Raw genomic sequence first — 23,170 nt, 5'->3', positions numbered from 1 at the left:
CAATAAGTAATAATTAGTGAAATTTCTCCTTTTGAGTTGATGGCTGAAATGGGTACTTGATTCGCTTTTGGAACATAGCCTGTTATATTTTTTTCCCTCATTTTCTTGGCTAATACAGAACAATTGTTTACTCATTGTTACTTCTGGTTGCAAAATCTGCAGGTGTCTTTATCAAAAGACTGATATTAATTTCTGGAGCGGGAGCATCTAATTTTATCTGTAAGGCCATTAGTTTATTTTGCACCTAGTAAGGCGGAACACTAGGTGTTTGAGAGTTTGCTTCCCTGTTTTTCCCTAAGGTGTGCCTCTCAGATGAATGAATCATTCATACCAAAAGCTTATGAAAGAGTCTATTATAATTCTAAACTATCCGTGGTGAAATTATGCCATCTAGAAAGATAGGAACATGAATTTGAGTTACAGATTTAATACATTTGAGGAGTAGTCTGACTTACAGCACAGGCAGTCTGAGACAAACCTGTTTACGAAAGTCTTGCAGTGGCTTACCAAATAATAGTTGGCCATCTCTAACTGCAGACCTGACAGTGTGCAGTGCCTTGGTGGTTTAGGATTTGGAGGGGAGATCTCTTCCAGACCCAGACTCCCATGGACAAAAAAAATGAGTCAAGACAGGGGAAAGTTTTCAAGGTTTTGATATGGGTTTCAAGGCAAATTTTGTCCTATTTGGATACCCTTGAAACCTGAAGTCACTGGCTTCTGGACACGTGAACATGAACTTATAGGTCCTATGCTTGTCTTCTTCCATATGAACTTTGTCTTACGGGCTCAGAACAAAAAATGTTGAGAGGGCTTCCCTGGTGGCGCAGTGGTTGAGAGTCCGCCTGCCGACGCACGGGACACAGGTTCGTGCCCCGATCTGGGAAGATCACACTTGCCGTGGAGTGGCTGGGCCCGTGAGCCATGGCTGCTGAGCCTGTGTGTCCGGAGCCTGTGCTCCGCAACGGGAGAGGCCACAACAGTGAGAGGCCTGCGTACCGCAAAAAACCCCCCAAAAACAAAAAAACAAACAAAAAAAAATGTTGAGGATTTTTTGAAGCTCTCCCCAATGTGAGATTTTTCTCACCATTGTGGTTGGGGAGACCCCTGAGCGTTGGGTTCTCAATGGGCATCAGAGGAGCACTGCAGTTTTTGAAGCTAGGATCTTTGACTGTGGCTTTTAGTAGGTCTTGAACTGATTCCAGTGGAACCTCCAAGATTGCCTCAAAGTGATGATATCCTTTACTGTAGTAGGTAGTAAACTTGGTTTTGCTTGATCAACAGGTTTTCTGGGTTGTCTTTTCAGGGAGGCTGCATTTGACAATCTGCATTTGAATTTCCAACCTCAGTTAATTTGGAAAATAGGGAAAAGTAGAAAGTTGAAGAAAATAAATCCACTCTCTTGTCAGTGTTGTCTCCTTGTATGCCTTAGATGATTTTTAAAGATCCTGTTACACTCTCAAATGATGATAGACTCTCATTACCTGTGTTAACTTAAGTATGGTATACAGTTCCTAACACCTCTTGTCTGACTTAATTTGTTAAACCACACCTGAATCTGCAGGATATAGTTTTCAGATAAGCATTTAAAAATAATTGTAAGGAATGCCCCTTTGTTTTTCAGACAAATGTTAATACTAGTTTTATTTCTAGTTTGCTTTTAATTATTTCTGATATAAGAGACTGTACATTTTTTTTCTTTTAAATTTGGTTATTTTAGAATCCTTGTGTAGTAATTCCACATTCATTTGGAACTTCACTACTTTTCACATTTTGTAGTTTAGATTTGTTAGGTAAAAGATTGCTTTTGGTGGTATCTATGCAGATAGAGGTTTGCTGATGCAGATAAATAGTGTAAATTTTTGGAATACCTTGTCGTTTTAGCAACTGCATTAAACAATACTTTTGCATTGGAAGACTATATGTGCTAATTATAGATAATTCCATCTTTTAAAAATCAATACTTGTTTTTTTTCTCCCATTGATCTGTGGTATTTTTAAAACAATTCTTTTTCTTGGCAACTGTAGTCTACTTTTTTCCCTCCAAGTACTTGAGTAAATTAATGTGGTTTCAGTTTGTTATATTTCTCCTTAAAACATTTGTTCCTTTTCCATTTGATTATTTTGAGTGTTATTTGGACGTTATATGGAGATGGTTTCCCACATTCTTTTAAAACATTGTGTGTAGTACTTAAGGAATCTTCTGGAACGGTTTCCTTTTGTTTTGTTCTTGAGTCACCCTTTTCATTAGAGAGAAACTAATGTTGTTTTAAAGTGTCATTTAAAGTAGTCAAGTATTCAAGTAGTCATCTGGTATGAAGTATTTGCCTTTCATTTTCTTCAGTATCTTATTAACTTGATCTCAGGAACTTGAGAGCAGAATGAATGAAGAGTGTTCATCTGAAGCTGTTGGAAGACAGGGTTGGAATCCCAGCCCACTTGTTTAGCGAAAAATAACAAGCCACAGACCCTGATTTCAAAGAGCTTCAAGTCCCCTTAGGGAGACCTACAGATAGACAGGCAATTTAATACATTTTAATAATGTGAAGCTCAGAGTGTGTTGGGCCCATGTAGGAGGGGCACCTAACCTAGTTTAAGGGCGTCGTGGCAGAACTTCCAATGGAAGGATATTTAAGCAATAACCTGAAGTCTGAGTAGTAGTGAGTTAGCTAAAAAGTGAGGGGAATTGATGGAGATGCAGCATTATGGTCAGTGAAAATATCTTGTAAAAGCTTGGAGCTGGGAGACCATGGGAACTTTAGCAAACTGCAGGTATGCAAGTGTGAGGGGCTGTAGTTAGACAGGGCTGGAGAGAGAATTAGGATCCAGATATGTATGACTTTGAATGCTATGCATCTGGACGTGGAGGTTATTTTTGTGCCTTTGGGAGCCTGTGAATGGTTTCATGCAGAAGAGTTAGCATGATAAAAATTGTGGAATTAGAAAACTTATTTTGATTGTGATGTGGAAAATGGATTGGAGCAGTGCAAAACTTGAGGTTGGTAGACAAATTAGAATGCTCTTCCTTTAACCCAGACAAGAAATGTTAGGGGGCCTAAAATAAGGTATTAGGATGGAGCAAAGTAGATGGTATAGGGAGACACTGGAAGTTGAATCTGTAAGATTTTGTGATGTTAGATGTCTGGTGTGAAGCAGAGGGAGGAGTCAACAAAGATTGCTGCATTTGGTTCTAATACCTACCAGTTTACCAGGAAATTTATTAGACTTCTCTGAGTTTCTCTTGTTCTGTTTATAAATTATAAATTATGCAGTGTAGGTTTATAAATTATGTTTATAAATTTTATAAATTATGCAGTGTAGGTTTAAAGTAGTAATTGTTTTTTCACCTAATTAGCCAGATTTTAAACACTGCACTTTTGCTTTAGCAGAAAGAGCCAAATAATAACAACAAACAACTAGTGTGAAGGGAATCATTTAAAAAACCAAAAAATTGGAAAGCTGTGTCCTAGTCATTAAAAAGTACAATATTAGACATCAGGATCCTTTTCCCCTGCTAAACCGAGAATAACTTTCCTGATGATGCTTCAGAGTCTTTATATTTTTGAAAAAGGGTTCAGTTATGTTTATTATGCTGTTTTACAATAAGAGAAACGTGTACTAAATTTTAGATTTGAAAATATCAATAAATTAAAAGAGTCTTCTGTTTGACCTGGAATTATCTGGAAAATAGAATCAGCTGGAACCTATCTCCTGAACCCAGGATTGTTGAAAGTTTTGCTTTACTTTGTATATGAATGCAGAATAGTTTGAGGATGCTTTTTGTGTACAGATAGAGCTTTTACCCACAGTGTCTTTTTTTTTTGTTTTGATGGGCCATTTTTAAAGTCTTTATTGAATTTGTTACAGTATTGCTTCTGTTTTATGTTTTGGTTTTTTGGCCACTGAGGCATGCGTGTGGGATCTTAGCTTCCAACCAGGGATTGAACCTGCACCCCCTGCGCTGGAAGGCGAAGTCTTAACCACTGGACCGCCAGGGAAGCCCCGTGCCCATTGTGTCTTGAAGCAATGATTTTTTTGTTTTCTTCAGAAACAGTCACTGATTTGTTCAGAACCAGCTGAGGAAAGTAAACTAAGGAGCTTCCCATACTGATGAGTAGCAGGACTCTCATCCAGTGTGTACAGAATTCAGGGTCGGTAAGTAGGCTGTATGTAGCAAGTGAGAAGGGAGAGGTGTGGCCTGAATCGTGTGTGGTGGAGCCAGTATTGGACACTACTGTCACTGTAGAAGTAAATCGGGTGTTTAACATCAGGGAGGACTACTTGAATTTGCCTGTCTTTGTTATAGATTTTACTTCCCTTCCCTGCCCAAGAAAAACCCTGCTTACCAGCTGTAAAGGGTACTCGGATCATCTGATCCAGTGAAGGGCACTGGAGGTACAAGTGCACATTTTTGCAGTATTGTAGTGCCAGTATTAGTTCTGTATCATACAGGTTCAGAGAATGATGACCACAGGATAGGACAACCAAGGGCAGGCAGGAAAGGAACAAACTTGATAGTTGGGGGTGCGGGCTGCCCATTTTATCACATATTGCCAACCTTAACTGAATGCTTACTATTTGCCAGACTCTGTTCTAGTGTGTTTCAGCTGTTACTAATTTCATCTTCTTAATAACCCTATGAGATATTATGTCCATCTTACAGATGAGGAAACCTAATTCCATAGAGGCATACTGGTAGGTAATGCGTTCACTGTCACTGAGCCAGCATTGGAGCCCATGCCTTTGGGCTCCAGTATCTATGCTCTTAGCTACTGGACTTTGCTGCCTCACAGGTGGGTGCTACAGACCATTAACAGATAAATTGGGCCTGCAGAAAAGGCATCCAATTTTTTTAGCTCCTTTTTACATTGTTGTGATCTACTTATTTGGTTATAGCAACATCACCTACCTCTCCCATCATACTCTCTGTAAAACAGAATTTTTTACTGTTTTATTCTTCAATTGGATGATAGAGCTCACTTAATGTAAGCTGTGCTGAAATAGAGGAGTAGAAGAAATGGTTACTCGTTCTGTTGGCTTCTTTCCTATTTCTCCATTTCTTGAACTGCTGCTGTTTTAGAATTATATAGCTTAATACGGGTCCTGCAACCCTTTCCTCGTCAGATGATTGTTGGTCTTTTTCTTGTTGGTTCAATTTTTTTTTTTTTTTTTCTTTTTCCACTACAAATTTTTTTTCTACCTATAGCCCTACAGGGAAGTTACACTGTGGGATGTGTCAGTGCCATTGAATTTGGAGCTATTGGGCTGGCCAAAAAGTTGGTTTGGGTTTTTCTGTAACATCGCGCGGCAAAACCCGAACGAACTTTTTGGCCAGCCCCAACACATAGGACCTTTTAATCTCTAAAAGTAGTTTTGTATATGTGCTGAAAGAACATATTAGAGCTAGGTGTACTTAATAGTTTATTGTTGAAACTGACAATAGAGATTTTTAATGTCTAGTACATAATATATGCTCAATTAAATATTTTGGGATGAATGGATGACAAGTGAAAAATTAATTTTAAAGACAGTTTGATTTTACTTGGAAGGTCATTTAGTAGAATTTGCTTTTCATAGTAAGAAAACTTAAGCATACTGATTAGTTAAAACACAAGATTGTTTTGTGGCAGTTTATCGAAGTGTTGGATTTGTAGCAGCTAAAGAATTTTTAGAAGTTTTGCTTTGTGTAAACATATATGTCTCTGTACACAGTCCATCCATAATATGTATATATAAATACGTATTACAATATTACTAATGAACTAACATTGCCTGTTAATTTTTTCAAGGTAATGAACCTTTTAGATAGCAGGGTTTTTTCTCTCTGAATATCTTTTGCAAATATACTATTACACGTTTGAAAGAAAAGACATGTTAAAAGTTTCCTTCTAGTCTTCTTATAATCCAGTCTCCATCAGCCAGCACTCTTCCTGTATTTTGTTCGCGAGGCACTAATTGTCCGCATTTGGCAGGTTTAACACTTCCTGTCAGAGAGGCTATTAAGGGGAAGTATTCTCCAATAACTGTCACTGGCTTGAACAAAGAACCTTCAAACTCAATGTGTGGAAACCACTAACATTATTAAATGACCCTTTTCATGGATTTTTATCCCTTTAAGCTAAAATTTGGAGAATGTAAGGTCAGTGAAAACAGCAAGGTGTAATAAAGCAGTAAACCTTGATTTTTTGCGGGGGTAGGATGGAAAGTATAGATTTATCTCTGACTTGAAAACAATTGTTATTTGGAAAATCTCATTAGCAGATGTGACTGCTTGGAGTTACAAAAAAAAAAAAAAAAGACTTAAAACTGATGTTGCTTTCAGGACTGCTTTGAACTTAACAAGCACCTATTTGTGGAGCAGACTGGCTAATGAAAGGAAATTAAATTTTTCTGACAACTTCCCCTGCCAACCTCCTTATTCAGGGGATGTTATTAGGTACTGAAGACTTTTAAGGAAGATTTTTTTTTTTTTATTAGACATGAATGAAGCAGTTATAAACATCCCCCGCCCTCCCATTTTGGGGGAGGATGCTGACGTGGTTACTCTACATTTTTAAAGTATTAGCTTAAAAGCTTAAAAAATACCAACCTTTACTTTGATATTTTAAAGTTATTTTCTAAAAATTCAGGCATTCTTACCAGCTAATGGTTTCAAAACATTATTGTCATTCCCTGTAATAGTTTAGTTTATGTCACTGAATTATTTAAAAAGTTAAATTTACTAGGATTTACTTGGACTTAAAATCTTTTCAGCTTTCTCTTTATTGTTATCTGGGGGAAATGTCCTGTGTTGGATGTGTTAGGTGAGAATTAATGATCAATGAAATGGTTTAGATTCAAGGGAAGTTTTGGTCCATTCAGTGGCATTGGTTGATATTTAGCAGTAAGTAATCCTTGCATTCATAAACTTTTACCTTGTGCTGTTTTATTTATTTTTATTTTTAAAATTTTTATTGAAGTATAGTTGATTTACAGTGTTACCTTGTACTGTTTTAGAATGCCTTTTCTTTCCTTGGCTTTTTGGAAGTTCCCCCCCACTAGATGGTTCATTGAATTTCAGGTTTTAATTTATGTTAACAAGATGTAACTGGTAAAGATAAAATATGTACCTAAAAAAAGAATGAAATAAAAAAGAAAAAAGAAAAAGTAATGGAAATTACTAAAGGAATTTTTTGAGGGGAACAATTGGCAATTCCTATAGATACTAGAAATTTACTTTTTTGTTTCTGGAAAATCTGTTGATCTCCTCCCAAACAATAGAGAATCAACTCCCCCTGCTGACAGAATCAAGGAAAACATGACATATAAATATCAGAGACAGAAGCAAGCTGGCTGTGGACAAGCTTTAATGATCTGATTTATGGTTCAGTATTGATTGTAAACATCTAAATTCTGCTGTTAAATTCCAGCAACTGCACCAAATCACTTGGCAATTCTGGTAGTGCTTCCTGCCAGCTCATTTCAAACTGCTTTGAGTTTCTTAATATAATAAGGATGAGGTAGAATTTACATTCCACTTATGGTATTAATTTTACATTTCTCTGAATAAAAAGAGTTAGAAGGTTGTAAAATTGAACATTAAATGAATCGGAGGAGGCAGTAGTGCAATATATGACTGCCCTAAAGACATTGTGCGATGGTTGATGGGATTAATGTTGGGTCTCATTTCCTGCTTTTACAGGATGCAGATGAAGCTGTCAGAATTGCAAGGGAAATTGGTAAGTTCTTAAATTAACTTTGGTAGGATTTTTGTGTGTTTTATCAGATATGGTTGAGTAAACATGTAATATGTAATTCCCGAAGAGCAAATGATAGTTTAATGGTTTCAGGTTTCTGATTACTTGTTCCTCTGGAAGAATTTATCAGTGGAATTACCATATTCTATTATTAAAGGGAACTTTAAAGAGTAATTTGACCTTAATTATAGTTCCTTTGTAAGAGAAAATCACTGGCTAATTAAAAGAAGGAATTGTCTTAATAGTTCTTGAGATTGGATGTAATGTAAATTTATATATATGTCGTTGAATGCAACTTACTAAGGACATACGTGATTAACATGAAGATTTCATATTTGACAAGGCCCTTCAAGTTTTTACCTTTTCCTAAGAATTTAAGTATCAACTTAAAAATCTTGCTAGGAAAGAGATGGCACTGATGGGGCCAAGCTTTTCAGCATCCCACATTAACATTTCTTTAGTCCTGTTTTCTCTGATTATTTAGAATTATTTTGGAGAGCATTCATTTGGAGAGCATTTACTTTGGCTGATTTGACTGATATAGGTCCTGGACTTAAGACCAAGCCCTAGAAAATCTTATTTTATCTGACTATAACATCTCTTCATTAATCATTTCTTCAGGCTTCAAAAAGCATCAAAAAGCATCTCAGTACTTCTCAGGAAGATTTGCTAGATTCTGAATATAGGTTGGACTACATGGAACTGATTTGTGGTTTATGTCTTTAAGAAAATCAAAAGCTTCTCTCTCTGGTTTGAAATCACTGCATTCCTCATAGCCTGAGAGGCTATAACATGTCTGCTGGCTTTTGAGGAGACTTTCCTAAAATAATTTTATTCTGTTGTGTACTTGTAAATGTCAAAAGTCATCTTTCTAGTTCTAGTTTAGATATTATTATCATCTATATAACAGGACATAATAATACTGTTATCACAATAGTATCTACATAAAAAGAACAGAATATTTGGAGGAGTTTAGAGAAATAAAAAGGGGTTAGGAGAAAATCTTGAATTCTGTTGGTGTGTCACAATTTGAATTATGAATCTTCAGCTCTTGAGAATTCCCTTTGTATAAGTGGCAGGTTGCTTTGCTTGCTCTTTTTTTGTCTTCAACTTTAAGGAAATTGTGACCTTTAAAATAACCAGTGAATCATGGTGGGACTCTGACCAGTTCTCATCACCTGGCTTTTTCCTCCCTTTCTATTTTAGTGCTGTACTTAACCACCCTCAACCCCCTTCAGTTTTTTACTTACTGAGTTTATCTAATTCAATTGAAGGCTCTTTTTCTTTATATTTGGGCACATCTGTTATGGTCCTTCTTCTTTCCTGTCTTTCCTCTAGTTCTTCCCCAGTTGCTCCTTCTCATTTGTGAAATGAATGATCGCAATCATGGCTATTAAGTATAAGAGTGCTAGTGTTTTGCTTATGCTGAAAGAAAGGGAAGCCATAAAATTTGAGGCGAAGTAAAACATAGTAAAGAATCAGGGTCATCAGCCTTATAAAGCTTTTGAAATTTCCCTGAAAACCCCCTCTGAATCACTACTGAAACCTCCCATAAAACCTTTTCCCTCAAGTGCCAGCTTCTAAAATAAGTTAAATTACATATTATTAAAGTTTCTTGGTTTTCTGTATTGTTTGGTTGATTCATCACTTTTCTGCTAATTTTATTGAGATATATCACATTTTAACTACATTATGATTTTGATGACTTGTGAGTTTGTCTAAGAGTTGAATTGAACATTGATTCCCTGGGAAAATATGTTCCCAGTTCTGAACAACTGAATTATAATCAACCTTTGAACCTATCCATTTGTAGGTTGCGGATGGTCCATTTGTCATGCCTATTCACAGATTTCTCTGTTTTACTTCTTTCTGTGTTACATGGTGAAAATGAAATTGATTGTCTTTTCTGTGGTTCCCTTCTCTGTCTCATCTGTATTTCTTTTCTGGAAACAGGGATCTGGGCTGCCTAGGGAGGAAACTACCGGGTTGAGCATTGATGAATTAGGTGCCTTTTGCATAATAGTAGCTCTTGTTTATGGAGCATTTTTTCCATGTAGCAGGCACTTTGTGAATGTTATTTCTAATGCTAATTCTTGGGTTAATTATTTTCATTTACATTTAAGAAACTAAGGATTAGAAATGGTAAGTAATTTGCTCAAGGTCACAGAGCTACTGAGTGGTGGGCTACTTTAAATTTAGGGTCATTTAGCTCCAAAGAGCATGGATTTTTCAATATACTTTGGAAAACTAATGGTATTAGAGGTTGAGAGCTAAAATTTGAGTTACCACTTTGTGTAAAATAGTATAAGGCACTTAATCATGTTATATGTGGAATTTAAGAATCAGACAGCCCCTTATCATTGACAGGGTGAGAGACAGTTAAGACTTAATATGTTACTTCTATGTACTTGTTTTTTGGGCTTCCTTGTCTCCCTCATTCTCACTCCTGATTTTTTCCTTTTGACCTCTCAAGTTTAAAGATACAGGGCTATTGATCCCCAGTTTATCTTTAACCCCAGAGATAGGCAACAGCAATCAGTAAGCTTGATTTGCATTAAAGTTTGAGCTTTTTTACTGGATCAAAGGTCCTTAATACAATCAAGCCAAAATTGATTCTTAAAAGGAAAAGAATTTGTAAATCTAAACCCTGTTCTTTAACAACTTCCAGATTATTCTGATTGTTTTCTTTTCTTCTGCCTGTCTTCCTTACAGTCACAAATCGTACCCAATTTAAGAAAAATTTTTTTGATCCTCAGATCCACCATACTCCAAACCTGCTTCTCCCACGGTTTCTACATCTCGGTAGATGTCACTCGATTCACTCAGTGGCTAAAGCTAAAACCCAAGATCTATCCTGGTGCCTTTTCCCCTGTCATCCTATTGTCAGTCTGTCAATAGATACTGTCAAGTCTTCATTCAAAATATCTCCCATATTCACCACTCACTATCTTGACTACCAACACTCTCCTTCAAACTACCATTGTTCTTGCAGGGACTATAATAGTTTTCCTACTTCTTTTCTTAAACACTTCAAAGCCATTCTTCACATAGCAGTCAGTGTGATATTTTAAAACTCTAAATAATACAGACACACCCCATCTCATCCCACCCAATTGATCCCAGCTTTAAACCCGTTAATGACTTGCCATTGCACTTAGATAAAATTAAAATTCCTTACTGTGACTACAAGCCCCAAATGATTTGACACTTGCTTTTCTCTCCAATCTCATTTTATACTACTCCCTTCCTTGCCTACCATACTTCAGTCACACTGGCTTTCTTTGTTTTTTTAATTAATTTATTTTATTTATTTTTGGCTGCTTTGGGTCTTTGTTGCTGCGCATGGGTTTTCTCTAGTTGTGGCGAGCGGGGGCTACTCTTCGTGGCTTCTCTTGTTGCGAAGCACGGGCTATAGGTGTACGAGCTTCAGTAGTTGTGGCTTGTGGGCTCTAGAGCGCAGGCTCAGTAGTTGTGGCGCACGGGCTTAGTTGCTCCGCGGCATGTGGGATCTTCCGGCACCAGGGCTCGAACCCGTGTCCCCTGCATTGGTAGGCCGATTCTTAACCACTCTGCCGCCAGGGAAGTCCCTACACTGGCTTTCTTGATTACATCAAACTTCAGGGCTTTAGAATAAGATTTTTTGGGGTGGGGTGGGAAGCCTGGAATACTCTTGCTTTTATCTTCACATAGATGGCTCCTTGTAGTCTTTCATATCTTGGCTTAAATGTCATATCTTCAAGAGAAGACACTCTAACATTACCACTCAGTAATTCTGTTTTATAACTATATTCCAAATCTCTGCAAAGTACTCATGCCTTTTGGATATTTTTCTTGTTTTTTAACTTTTTCCTCAGTGTGTTATTTTGAAAATTTAAATCATACAACATTTTGAAAGACTTTTACAATGTATACCTATATACCCAACACCAACACTCCACTATTAATCTTTTGCTAGGTTTGCTTTATCCCTTATCTATCCATTGGTTAATCCATTTTAATTTTGGTGCATTTCTAAGTACATTGCAAATATCAGGATGCATCCCACTAAATACTTCAACATAGATGTCTTTTAATTCAGTATTTGTATACAATTTGGTTATCTTGAGGCAAAATTTATATACAGTAACATGAACAGGTCTGAAGTGTGTATTTGCTGATTTTGATATATGCATACCCACCCTGTGTAACCCAAAACCCCACTAAGACATTGGACATTACTGTCACCCCAGAAAGTTCCCTCATACTCCTTCCATGTCAGTATCACCCCCCTCAGATTTACAGACAACCTGTTCTAAATTTTTATACTAACTATTTGATTTTTAAAAATTGAGATAAAATTTAAATATAAAATCTGGCCTCTCAAAGTGTACAATTCAGTGTTTTTTAGTATATGCACAGGATTAATGAACCATCACCACAGGCTAATTCCAGAATATTTTCATTACCCCTAAAAGAAACTATCCATTAATATTCACTCCTTATTTCCTGGCCCCTGACAATCACCAATTTACTTTCTGTTTCTATGGATTTACCTATTGTGGATATTTCATATAAATGGAATCATAAAACATGTGACCTTTTGTATCTTTTATGTTTTCAAAGTTCATCCATGTTTTACTATATATCAGTACTTCATTTCTTTTATGACCAAATAATATTCCATTGTGTGTTTATACCACATTTTGTGTATCCATTCACCTGCGGATGGACATTGGGTTGTTTCCAGCTATTGACTATTGTAGATAGTGCTGCTGTGAATATGCATATACGTGTATGTGTTTGTGTACCTGTTTTCAATTATTTTGGTATGTACCTAGTTGTGGAATTGCTGGTTTATATGGTAAATCTATGTTTAACTTTTTGAGGAACCTCCAAACTGTTTTCCACAGTGGCTGAATCATTTTACATTCCTACTAGCAATGTATGAGGTTTCCAATTTCTTCACATCCTTGCCAATACTTGTTACCTTCTTTTTTCTTTCTTTTTTTAAAAAAAATATTATGGCCATCCTAGTATGTGTGAAATGGTATCTCACTGTGCCAGACATTGGCAGAATGGATACAAAACATGATCCAACTCTTTGCTGTCTATGAGAAACTCACTTTAGATCCAGAGACAGAAATACATTAAAAGCGAAAGGATGGGAAAAGATATCCCATGCAAATAGTAATCAAAAGAGAGCTGGGGTGCCTATACTAATATCAGACAAAACAGACTTTAAGCCTAAAACTGTCTTAAGAGACAAAGACAGGGCTTCCCTGGTGGCGCAGTGGTTGAGAGTCCGCCTGCCGATGCAGGGGACACGGGTTCGTGCTCCGGTCCGGGAAGATCCCACATGCCGCGGAGCGGCTGGGCCCATGAGCCATGGCCGCTGGGCCTGCGCGTCCAGAGCCTGTGCTCCGCAATGGGAGAGGCCACAACAGTGAGAGGCCCGCGTACCGCAAAAAAAAAAAAAAAAAAAAAAGAGACAAAGACATTATACATTGATTATTTTAAACATATTGACTATTATAAACATCTATGCACCAAACTGCAGAGATGCAAAATATATGAGGTTAAACATTGACAGAATTGAAAGGAGAAATAGATTGTTCTACAGTAATAGTTGGGGACTTCAGTAGTACAATTTAAATATTGGGTAGCATATCTACAGAGAAGATCAATAAGGAAGTAGAGATCTTAACACTTTAAACCAATGAGACCTTATAGATATATATATATTCTACCCAACATTCTACCCAACAATAGAATACATATTTTTCTCAAGTAATTCTCTATTAAAAGGAAGAGTGAAAGAGTGAATGATTGGGGGCTTCCCTGGTGGCGCAGTGGTTGAGAGTCCACCTGCCAATGCAGGGGACACGGGTTCGAGCCCTGGTCTGGGAGGATCCCACATGCCGCGGAGCAACTAGCCCCGTGAGCCATAATTACTGAGCCTGCACGTCTGGAGCCTGTGCTCCGCAACAAGAGAGGCCGAGATAGTGAGAGGCCCGCGCACCGCGATGAGGAGTGGCCCCCACTTGCCGCAACTGGAGAAAGCCCTTGCACAGAAACGAAGACCCAACACAACCATAAATAAATAAATAAATAAATAAATAAAAATTAAAAAAAAAAAAAGTTCTTTTAAAAAAAAAAAGAGTGAATGATTGAGTTATGAAGGATGTTTAAAGGAAAGGAGAAAATAGTATCAAACTAGAACAGTATCTCATAAAGTATGTTCCTTGTCCAGCAGTATTCCTGGGACTTAGTTTGATGTGGAAGTATCCGCCTGCCCCTTTTATTGAATTATCTTGATGGGTTGCTCTTCTATTAAAATAGTGTGGGGCTCCCTCCGTTAAGTAAATTCTGTCTTTGCAAATGTTTGCTTTATGTTCATCTGGTTACTGTTTTATAGTAAAATTGACCATGGGTTAGTTTCCTTTGTATTTCTTGTACTTAAGACAATGATCATCACATAGTATATATTCAGCAAATGGTTATTCAGTGAATGAATCAAAATAGAAACTTATATATAAGTATGGAAATGAAGTAAGTAGTCACACATTTTAAAGGTTTTTTTTTTTTCATAGTGTTCATAGATCATGATTTGATAATAATTTTCTCACTGTTTTTCCTTAATCTCCAGTTTTGTAATGGAGATGCCTGGGAAGAATAGGAATATTAAGTAAACCATGATAAACTCTCAGCAAATAGATAACTAAAAAAAAAAATCTAGGACTTCCCTGGTGGCGCAGTGGTTGAGAGTCCGCCTGCCGATGCAGGGGACACGGGTTCGTGCCCTGGTCTGGGAAGATCCCACATTCCGTGGAGCGGCTGGGCCTGTGAGCCATGGCCTCTGAGCCTGCGCGTCCGGAGCCTGTGCTCCTCAACGGGAGAGGCCACAACGGTGAGAGGCCTGCGTACTGCAAAAAAAAAAAAAAAAAAAAAAAAAAAAAAATCTAGAATTATTTAAGTAAATTTAGTATGTGGTTGTTAATGACTATAGCTCATCAATTCATATAGGCTGTCCTTGGATTCACTAGGCAGGACTAAAGGAAGTTTTTAGGAATCTAAGATTTAAATATATGAGAGTCTTTTCCTGAACCTTATTGCCTTCACACTAAGTGTTGACGTGATATCTTCACATTCTTTGCAAGTTATGCTCTCCCATCCATATGCCTTGGCCTCTGGCTCTGATAAGTGTATAGGAATTGCTTTGTCTTTTCTTCTCTGCCCTGGCTATTTTTTTCCTTGTCCTTTGCCTCCTCTTCTCATCTTCCTTTTGGCATGGTATAACGTTAAATAAAGGTTGCTCTTTTTTTTTTTTTATATAGAAGAACAAATTTTTCATGCTAAAGAGGGATAGAAATACTCAGCTAAGCCCTGAAATCTTTTATTTCTTTTATTTATTTCATGCTGCTTAGAAAAGTTTTCACGTGTAGTATATGACTTTGTGGTTAAAGATATATTGAGGAAGCCTTTGAAAAGATATTACAATTTATACCTTTTTCATAATCTTATCTAACATGAATTCATTTTCCAATTTGGTCCTCAGTAGAAGACACATTTACTGTCTGTCTGTCTATTTATTTATTTATGAGATTTATTAAGAAATGCCTAAGGTTGAAGAAAATGGTGTTAAAGTATTCTTTGTAAAATTCATTAAAGAATGAGGTTTTTATTTTGCAGTTTTCCTATTATTGAAGTAATGCAGTCATTTAAGGTTAGAATGATAGTCCCTGGGAGTTGGGAACATGTATTCCGTATCCCTTCTTTCTTTCCCATTGTCGCTTGGGTACTTAACATTTTCTTTTATTACGCCAGTATACGCATTTTGGGTTTAAGCATGATTTGGGTTTAAGCATGATTTGGGTTTAAGCAAGTTCTCTCTCTGTATTTTACCTTGTCATATTTGTTTCCACTGCCTCCCTCTCTTTGTTTTATTGTAGTTCATTCTTGCGTGCCTTTTCTTTTTTCTGTTACTCTAATTGCAAAAGGTTCTGCATAGTGTTCGTACAGTAATGTGAAGACATTAAGACTGGTTTTTGTTTGGAAACTTTCTGTCTGTGAACCCATTCTGCTCTAATCTATACACTGACGTGTGCTTGATTTCTGATCCCTGGATCAGAGTTAGGGATCTAGTATTTTTTATTTGCCCAAATAGAGGGAAATAGGTAGACCAGATCAGTTTTTCCCAAAAAAATGTAATTGCCTTTCTTTGCCATATTAAAACAAAGTACTGTTATGTATTGGTTTACTTTCTTATAACACAGCTTGATTATATCTTTAGCTTGATTATATCTTTATGTGTATAATGTTAGTTCATTCTTATTTAAACTCAGTGTATTTATATAGTTATTTATGTATTTATGTGTGCATGGCTATCTTAGGAAAGGCAAAATATCCTGTGTCCACTTCACCCTTTTTCATTTTCCAGTGGTAAAAACTCAGTGATAATAAATATCACCTACACATACCTTTGTTAGAGGTTGTGTATATCTGTGGTAGTAGTAGATATGAATAAGTCATAGTTGGACTGCAACACATATATGTTTACATTCTAGCTACTGGATAATTATGGACTGCAGATAGATACAGATATGCATCACCTCAGTCTGAAGTGTGCTAAACCAAAGTTATACCAAAACTAAATTGATAATGATAAAACTAAATGAACTATATAACTAATTTGTAATTAAAAGACAACAGTAAAAAGTGGAACATTATGACCAAATAAACACAACATGGGAAATGCATTGATGATGGAATTTATTTTCCCAAATTGTTGGAACTATCTCTTTGTATTCACAATAGGAACTTTTCAGCGTAGCCAAGTGTTGCATGACAGCCAAATTGCCTAGCAGATGTTGAATTACGTTTCCTCAGAAAACTTAGTAATGTGCTAATTTTTATTTGAGTCTATGCAATTGTCATTAGTTTATCAGAGCTCCAGTATTTCATACTTTTATTGCCCTTCGCCTATGACCTTAAACAACAAAAATTTACATTTTCTTTATCCTACATGTTTACTTCCCATTGGTAAGATTGTGGGGTGGGGAGGAGTTCTGTGCCATCTGAAATGGCCTGGATCACAGAGGCAGGAAGTAGAGTGGTCTCGATTTTGATCAGCAGTGAGGCTTTCTCTGTGGCTCAGCATTCACTATTATATTGCGTTATGTGGTTTTTCCATTTGCATATCATTGCCAGCATTTCCTAAATCTTGAATTCATCAGCTTTTCTCCATTTATCCTACTGTTGTCTTTGTTTAAGCTAGTGTCATGTCTTGCCTAGATCACTGTAATAGCCTTCCAAATGTGCTCCTCTGCCACAGATTGGATACCTGTCTTAGAAGCAGACTCTGGAATTTTATTGGGGAGTATTTTTGGGACCAACACATGTGAGGGAGTGAAAGAAACTGGATTGAAGGAGAAGTTGAATTGAGTTGAGATGCAGACTCAACAAAGGCCTTAGCTAATCCTAGAGAGAATTCTGCATACTGGTTGGTCTTTTATAGTTGTCTCAAGTTGGGCATATCTTGGTTGTTTCTAGGTTTTGGCAATTATGAATAGAGGTGCTATAAACATTTGTGCACAAGTTTTTGTGTGGGCATAAATTTTCAACTCAGTTGGGTAAGTATCTGGGACTACAACTGCTGGGTCACATGGTAAGACTATATTTAGCTTTAGGTAGGATCACTTTGCATTCCCACCATCCGAGAGTAAGTTTCCTGTTGCTCTGCATCTTTGATAGCATTTGGTGTTGTCAGTATTTTGGATATTAGCCATTCTAATAGGTGTGTAGTAGTATCTCATTGTTGTTTCAATTTGGATTTCCTTGATGACATAGGATGTTGAAGATCTTTTCATATGCTTATTTGAGTTTTAAGAGCTCTGTATATTTTAGATATAAATTCTTTATCAGATATGTTTTACAGATATTTTCTCTTAGGCTGTGACTTGGGTCTGCATTCTCTTAAGAGTGTTTTTGCAGAGCAGAAGTGTTTAATTTTAATAAGGTCCAATTTATCAATGTTTTTCTTTCATGGATTGTACTTTTGGTGGTGTTTGTAAAAACTTATCTCCAAATGAAAGGTCACCTAGATTTTCTCTTATTTATTTTCTAGACATTTTATTGTTTAGCATTGTATAGTTGGGTCTACAATCCACTTTGAGTTAACTTTTGTGAAATGTATAGGGACTGTGTCTAGATTCATTTTTTGCCTATGGATGTCCAGTTCTAGTACCATTTGTTGAAGAGACTGTCCTTTCTCCATTGAGCTGCTTTTGCTTTCTTGTCAAGGATCAGTTGACTGTATTTGTGTGGGTTTATTTCCAGGCTTTTTATGCTATTCCACTGATTGATTTGTCTGTTCTTTTACCAATATCATGGTGATTTTATTACTTAGCTTTATAGTAAGTCTTGAAGTTGGGTAATGTCTTTCATGTTTGTTACCCTCTTTTAATATTGTGTTGGCCATTATGGGTCTCTTGCTTTTCTATATAAATGTTAAAGTCTTTTTGTTGATATACACAAAATAACGTGCTGGGATTTTGGTTTTGATTGCGTTGAATCTGTAGATCAGTTTGGGGAGAATTGGTATCTCAGCAATATTGAGTCTTCCTATCCATGCACGTGGAATCTTTCTCCATTTATTTAGATCTTCCTTAATTTCATTTATCAGCATTTTGTAGTTTTCCACATATAGATACTGTACATATTTTGTTAGATTTATGCCTAAGTATTTTATTTTGGAGGGGGCTAATGTAATGGTATGGTGTTTTTATTTTTATTTTTATTTTATTTTATTTTTTTTTGTGGTACGTGGGCCTCTCACCGCTGTGGCCTCTCCTGCTGCGGAGCACAGGCTCTGGATGTGCAGGCCCAGCGGCCACGGCTCACGGGCCCAGCCGCTCCGTGGCACGCAGGATCCTCCCGGACCGGAGCATGAACCCGCATCCCCTGTATCGGCAGGCGGACTCCCAACCACTGCGCCACCAGGGAAGCCCTATTCGCCCTTTTTCAATTCATACCTTGCAGAGCAGCCAAAGTGATCTTAAAAAATTTAGGACTACATTAGGTCAATGTCCTCTCCTATATAACCTTTCCAACTTGTTCTTTCTGTCAGGAGTATTCTGCTGTCATTGATTTTTCAGAGGACTTGCTCTAGCTTGTCAGTTTAAGTCTCAGTTTAAATATCAGTTTTCTCAGAGAAGCCTTTTCAGGGAAAAGTAACATTAATCATTCTGAATCACATCCCTCTGTTGTTTTTATTGTAGCAACTATCACCACTTAATGTGTTTCACACACACACAAACACTTAGGTGCATGTATATTTATATATAGCTCTCTACTAGATACCAAATATAGTAAGTGCCACAAGAGCAGATAATTTTCTGAATTGTTCATCTTTATATCCCCTGGAGCCAAATCTGTGTTTGGCACAAAGTATTTATTCAGTGAATATTTTTGAGTTGATGAATGAAAATTTGATGGTAGAGTTAGAAAGAGGATTGCTGCTTATGGTAGAAAGTAAGACATACTGATTGCTGGGAGGAAAGGAAACCAGAGAAGTTATCTTGTCCTGCAGTTAAACCTGCCCTTCCTTGAAGGTTGAGTACAGAAAAGTAGGAATAGAAACCTTTTAGTACTTTGGTACTAAGTTGCTGTTTTATTTATTTTTTTGCGGTACACGGGCCTCTCACTGCTGTGACCTCTCTGTTGCGGAGCACAGGCTCCGGACGCGCAGGCCCAGTGGCCACGGCTCACGGGCCCAGCTGCTCCGTGGCATGCGGGATCCTCCCGGACCGGGGCACGAACCGCGTCCCCTGCATCGGCAGGCGGACTCCCAACCACTGCACCACCAGGGAAGCCCTAAGTTTCTGTTTTTAAAAGAAAAAAAAAATTTAACATTTTTCTCACATAGTACTTAGTAGATATCTTTTTGGAAGCATCATGCAGAAGGGAAATAAGGAATGGAAACTTTGTGCATGTTGGAGTTGGGGTGTTAGAAAGAGTGGGGCATGTATCTCTGGGTCTGGGAGGGGAGGTCAGGTAGTGGGGAGTAGGTGTTCAATGAGAGGATGGTAAAGGTGAGGAAATATCTGTGAACAGCACTAGGACCTGAGGGTTTTTTTTTTTTTTTTTTTTTTTTTTTTTAAGCCATCTTATCATACCAGGAGATTAGTCTCCTTTTAAAAACCTTGGAGAATTTTGTTTTGTTATGATAAGGAAGGTTGTTCTGTTTCAAACATATGTCAACTGAAGAATATAAAATTAAAGAAATGTGTTCTAGACAAAAGTTGAACAGAGGAGTAAGTACTCCAGTGGATTAAAAAAAAAAAATGTGAGAGACCATTAGTGGATATTTCATACCCAGGCTGGGAAAAGAGAGGAAGCAATAGCCATCAACTTGATCATTTCTGATTTTTCCGGGATTGTCAACTTTTGACTGAGTCTTTTTTTTTCCTTTTTCGTCCAGTTCCTGGCACCCCATGGCTTACCCTAATTAGAGCCACAGGCACAATAAGAAAGAAGGAATGACGGACTGGGCTTTTTGATATTATTTAATATCATCTGTGTGGAATATTCTTTTCCCTGCTTTCCAAATAGCTAGATCTCATTTCTCCATGGCATGGTGACAGCGTAAAAATATGTACTGTCTGAAATTTAATGACTTACTTGGCGTAAGAAATTGAGTAGAATACCTTACCGTTATATTATTTTCAATTATAGCTCAAAAATTATATTGAGTTTGTGACTGTAATGTCCCTAACTTCTACCAGTTTCTCCCTCTCTCCCAGTTGTTTAATATTTGGCTTGTTAAATTTTTGTCAGGGAGTCTTCTCTTCTGGGTTATATGTATTCACAGGTCTAACACTGCATTGCCTCCTTTGGAGAGACCATATTGCAATTGTCTAATTATATATTGGCCTGTTGCCTGACAATTTCTCACCTTTTCTGAACATACAATAGTTTCTTGTTGACAAATTATCGTATGTGTTTTGTTTTGCCATCTAGTTCCTTGTTACCAAGGACAATTTCCCAATCTTATTTTGAACCTTACAAATCCCTATATAGTCCAGGGTCCATAGATGAATAAATGACTAAGATGAGATTAATACTGGAATCACAATAACTGCAAATTTCCTAATCCTCAGTGGGAACTGAAAATAGTAGAGATATGGGATGTGGATATCATACCTCTCGTGGTTTCCTGTTCACATGGATAAATAGTTTTTGATGGTGAATTGATGACATGTTTTTGGGGGATAAAAAAGACCTTAAGTTTTTTTTAAAAGGATTTCTCAGGCATGCTGGTTTCTAATTTTTAGATATTGTTTCTTCACTGCTCAAAAACAAGCTAATTCTTCTTTACTGATCTCAGTCTTAATTCCTTTATGTGGTACTCATTGTGAGGCTGCAGCACTGAACAAGACAGACACCATTCTTATTACTCTCAAGCAGGATCTGTAGCATGCAAGAGTGTGTAGCATAATGTGCTCCCAGTTTAAGTTTTGAGTTCTCTTTTCCTCTGCCATCCTACAGATGCTCTGTGTGCTTCAAATTGTTTCAGTCCTTTCTTGAACCTGTCCTGTGCTTCCCCTGCCTCCATTTCTGCTGTTCCTGCCTAACATGTTCATGTCCTGGTCGTCCTTCGTAGCCTCATATAAATGGCCCTATCTATAATATGCTTTTCTTAATCTCTTTTCTCTTACCTTCCTGTAATTCTTCTCTGAATTCCCATTGAGAGAATTATTTGGGTACTTTCCCTCTTTCTTTCTAGATTATAAGGCTCCCAGTGTGAAAATACTATGTTCATCTTTCTTGTTCTTACTGCACTTAGTATTGCTTTTAAAATGCTCTCCCACATAAGTCTATCTCACATAAACGTAACCAACATCAGAATTTTAAAAATTTAATTACTTATGAATCACTTAGCAAGCAGGTGCCATTTTAACTAAGTTGAAGTTAAGTGATGTTTTGTGGTTTAGGGGTCAAAGGTCTGTGACATTTGGCCCTGTCTTCCCTTTTGGTGAAGATCCTATAGCTAGAGTGTAGTGCTATTAGAGCATCACAGGTCAGGAAGAGTCCTTTAAGGGCTCACTGACCTCTTCTTTCTTCAGAAAAGATCATAAACAAGTGATCTCAGACATGAGTATCTCCACCTTATTGTCGGAGAACCTCTAAACAAAGAGACTTCACAGCTTTTCTTGATAAATCATTGTAGATGATTCATGCTGTCAGAAATTTTACTTTATAATGACTACTCTAAATATGCAATCCTCTTTACCAACAACAATTTTATTAATTTTCTCTTATAAAACTTTGGCTGGAAATGTCCTTTGTTTTGGGCCTGACTTTGTATTTTCATAATATTCCCTAAGTCTAGATATTTCATTGCCTGTTGACTGAGTGGAGTAGTGCCGTAGCTTCTCTACTGATATCAGCGAGCTCTGCATCTTCTGCTCCAGTCATAATATACCAGCCATGGCTTGATTTTTCGCAAAGCCATCACGTTAGTTCTTGCAGATAAAAGCTGCAGGGATTCCCTGTGATTTTTCAGATGAAAATACCTCAAGTACCTGTAAACCATTACTTTTGAAAAAAAGGGAATTTAATTTGTTATGTATGCAAACAGCAGTTTTGGGGAATCAAAAGAGTGCGTGTGTGTGTGTGTGTGCGCGTGTTTCGTTAATGCTATAAAAGTTGTTTCTTATATCCTTGGTTAATTAATACTGTATCTATTTCCATTTTTGGAATCCACTTTCAAATTATGTTTTCTTGAAAATGTTATATTTATTGATACAAATAGTCTTTTTCTTTTAAAATGATCACACTCATTTAAAAAATATATGTAAGATCATTACACTGATATTATTTTCCTGACTCTAAAGAAAGGAACTTTTAAATAAATTAGTTATTGTCTTCTGTGTTATCGAACATGTGGTCAGTTGTCATGTTCATGCATCCAAATGATCAAAGTCTGAACTTCTGTCTAATTCTTCCCTGCTGTTAGGCTACCCTGTTATGATCAAGGCCTCAGCAGGTGGTGGTGGGAAAGGCATGCGAATCGCTTGGGATGATGAAGAGACCAGGTGAGATTCTGTCCAAAATATACTTTTGATGAAAATTGCAGTTACTAGAGTTTTATTAAACTGACAAGTAAACAGATACCAAAAGCATAATGGAATAGTTATAATAATCATCTAATTTTTACTCTGCTAGATGGGAAAAATTGAAATTATGCAGAAAATTTTCTTATTTATATTTTGATGATGATTATCCTATTATCGAAAGGTTTTTACTTTCTTAAACATTAATAAAGGATTATCTTTTTTTTAGTGTATTTTTAAAAATTATAGTCATGATTTTGTCTTCTAGGCAAAATTTACTAACGTGTGGCTATGTAATTCTGAATGTGATCAAAGATTTGAACCATATATATTTGAAAGCAGTCA

At 36.8% G+C, this 23,170-nt stretch overlaps 1 protein-coding gene across 4 annotated transcripts in view; it reads left to right on the top strand.

Moving 5' to 3' along the window:
• Positions 1–23,170, top strand: part of PCCA (propionyl-CoA carboxylase subunit alpha) — a 362,003-nt gene that overhangs the window by 103,399 nt on the left and 235,434 nt on the right. For all 4 annotated transcript variants that reach the window (XR_457051.1, XM_007461534.1, XM_007461535.1 and 1 more), the window contains 2 exons: positions 7,679–7,715; positions 22,729–22,807. Coding sequence is in view for 3 of the 4 variants with exons in the window: in XM_007461534.1 (XP_007461596.1) it covers positions 7,679–7,715; positions 22,729–22,807 (116 nt within the window). In the remaining variant the exon portion in view is untranslated. The remainder of the gene's footprint in view (positions 1–7,678; positions 7,716–22,728; positions 22,808–23,170) is intronic.

This window comes from Lipotes vexillifer, unplaced genomic scaffold (genome assembly GCF_000442215.2).
Source record: "Lipotes vexillifer unplaced genomic scaffold, Lipotes_vexillifer_v1.1 scaffold655, whole genome shotgun sequence".
Lineage (NCBI taxonomy): Eukaryota > Metazoa > Chordata > Mammalia > Artiodactyla > Lipotidae > Lipotes > Lipotes vexillifer.
Note: the sequence above shows the minus strand (reverse complement) of the source record. Positions and strands in the feature narration are given on the sequence as shown.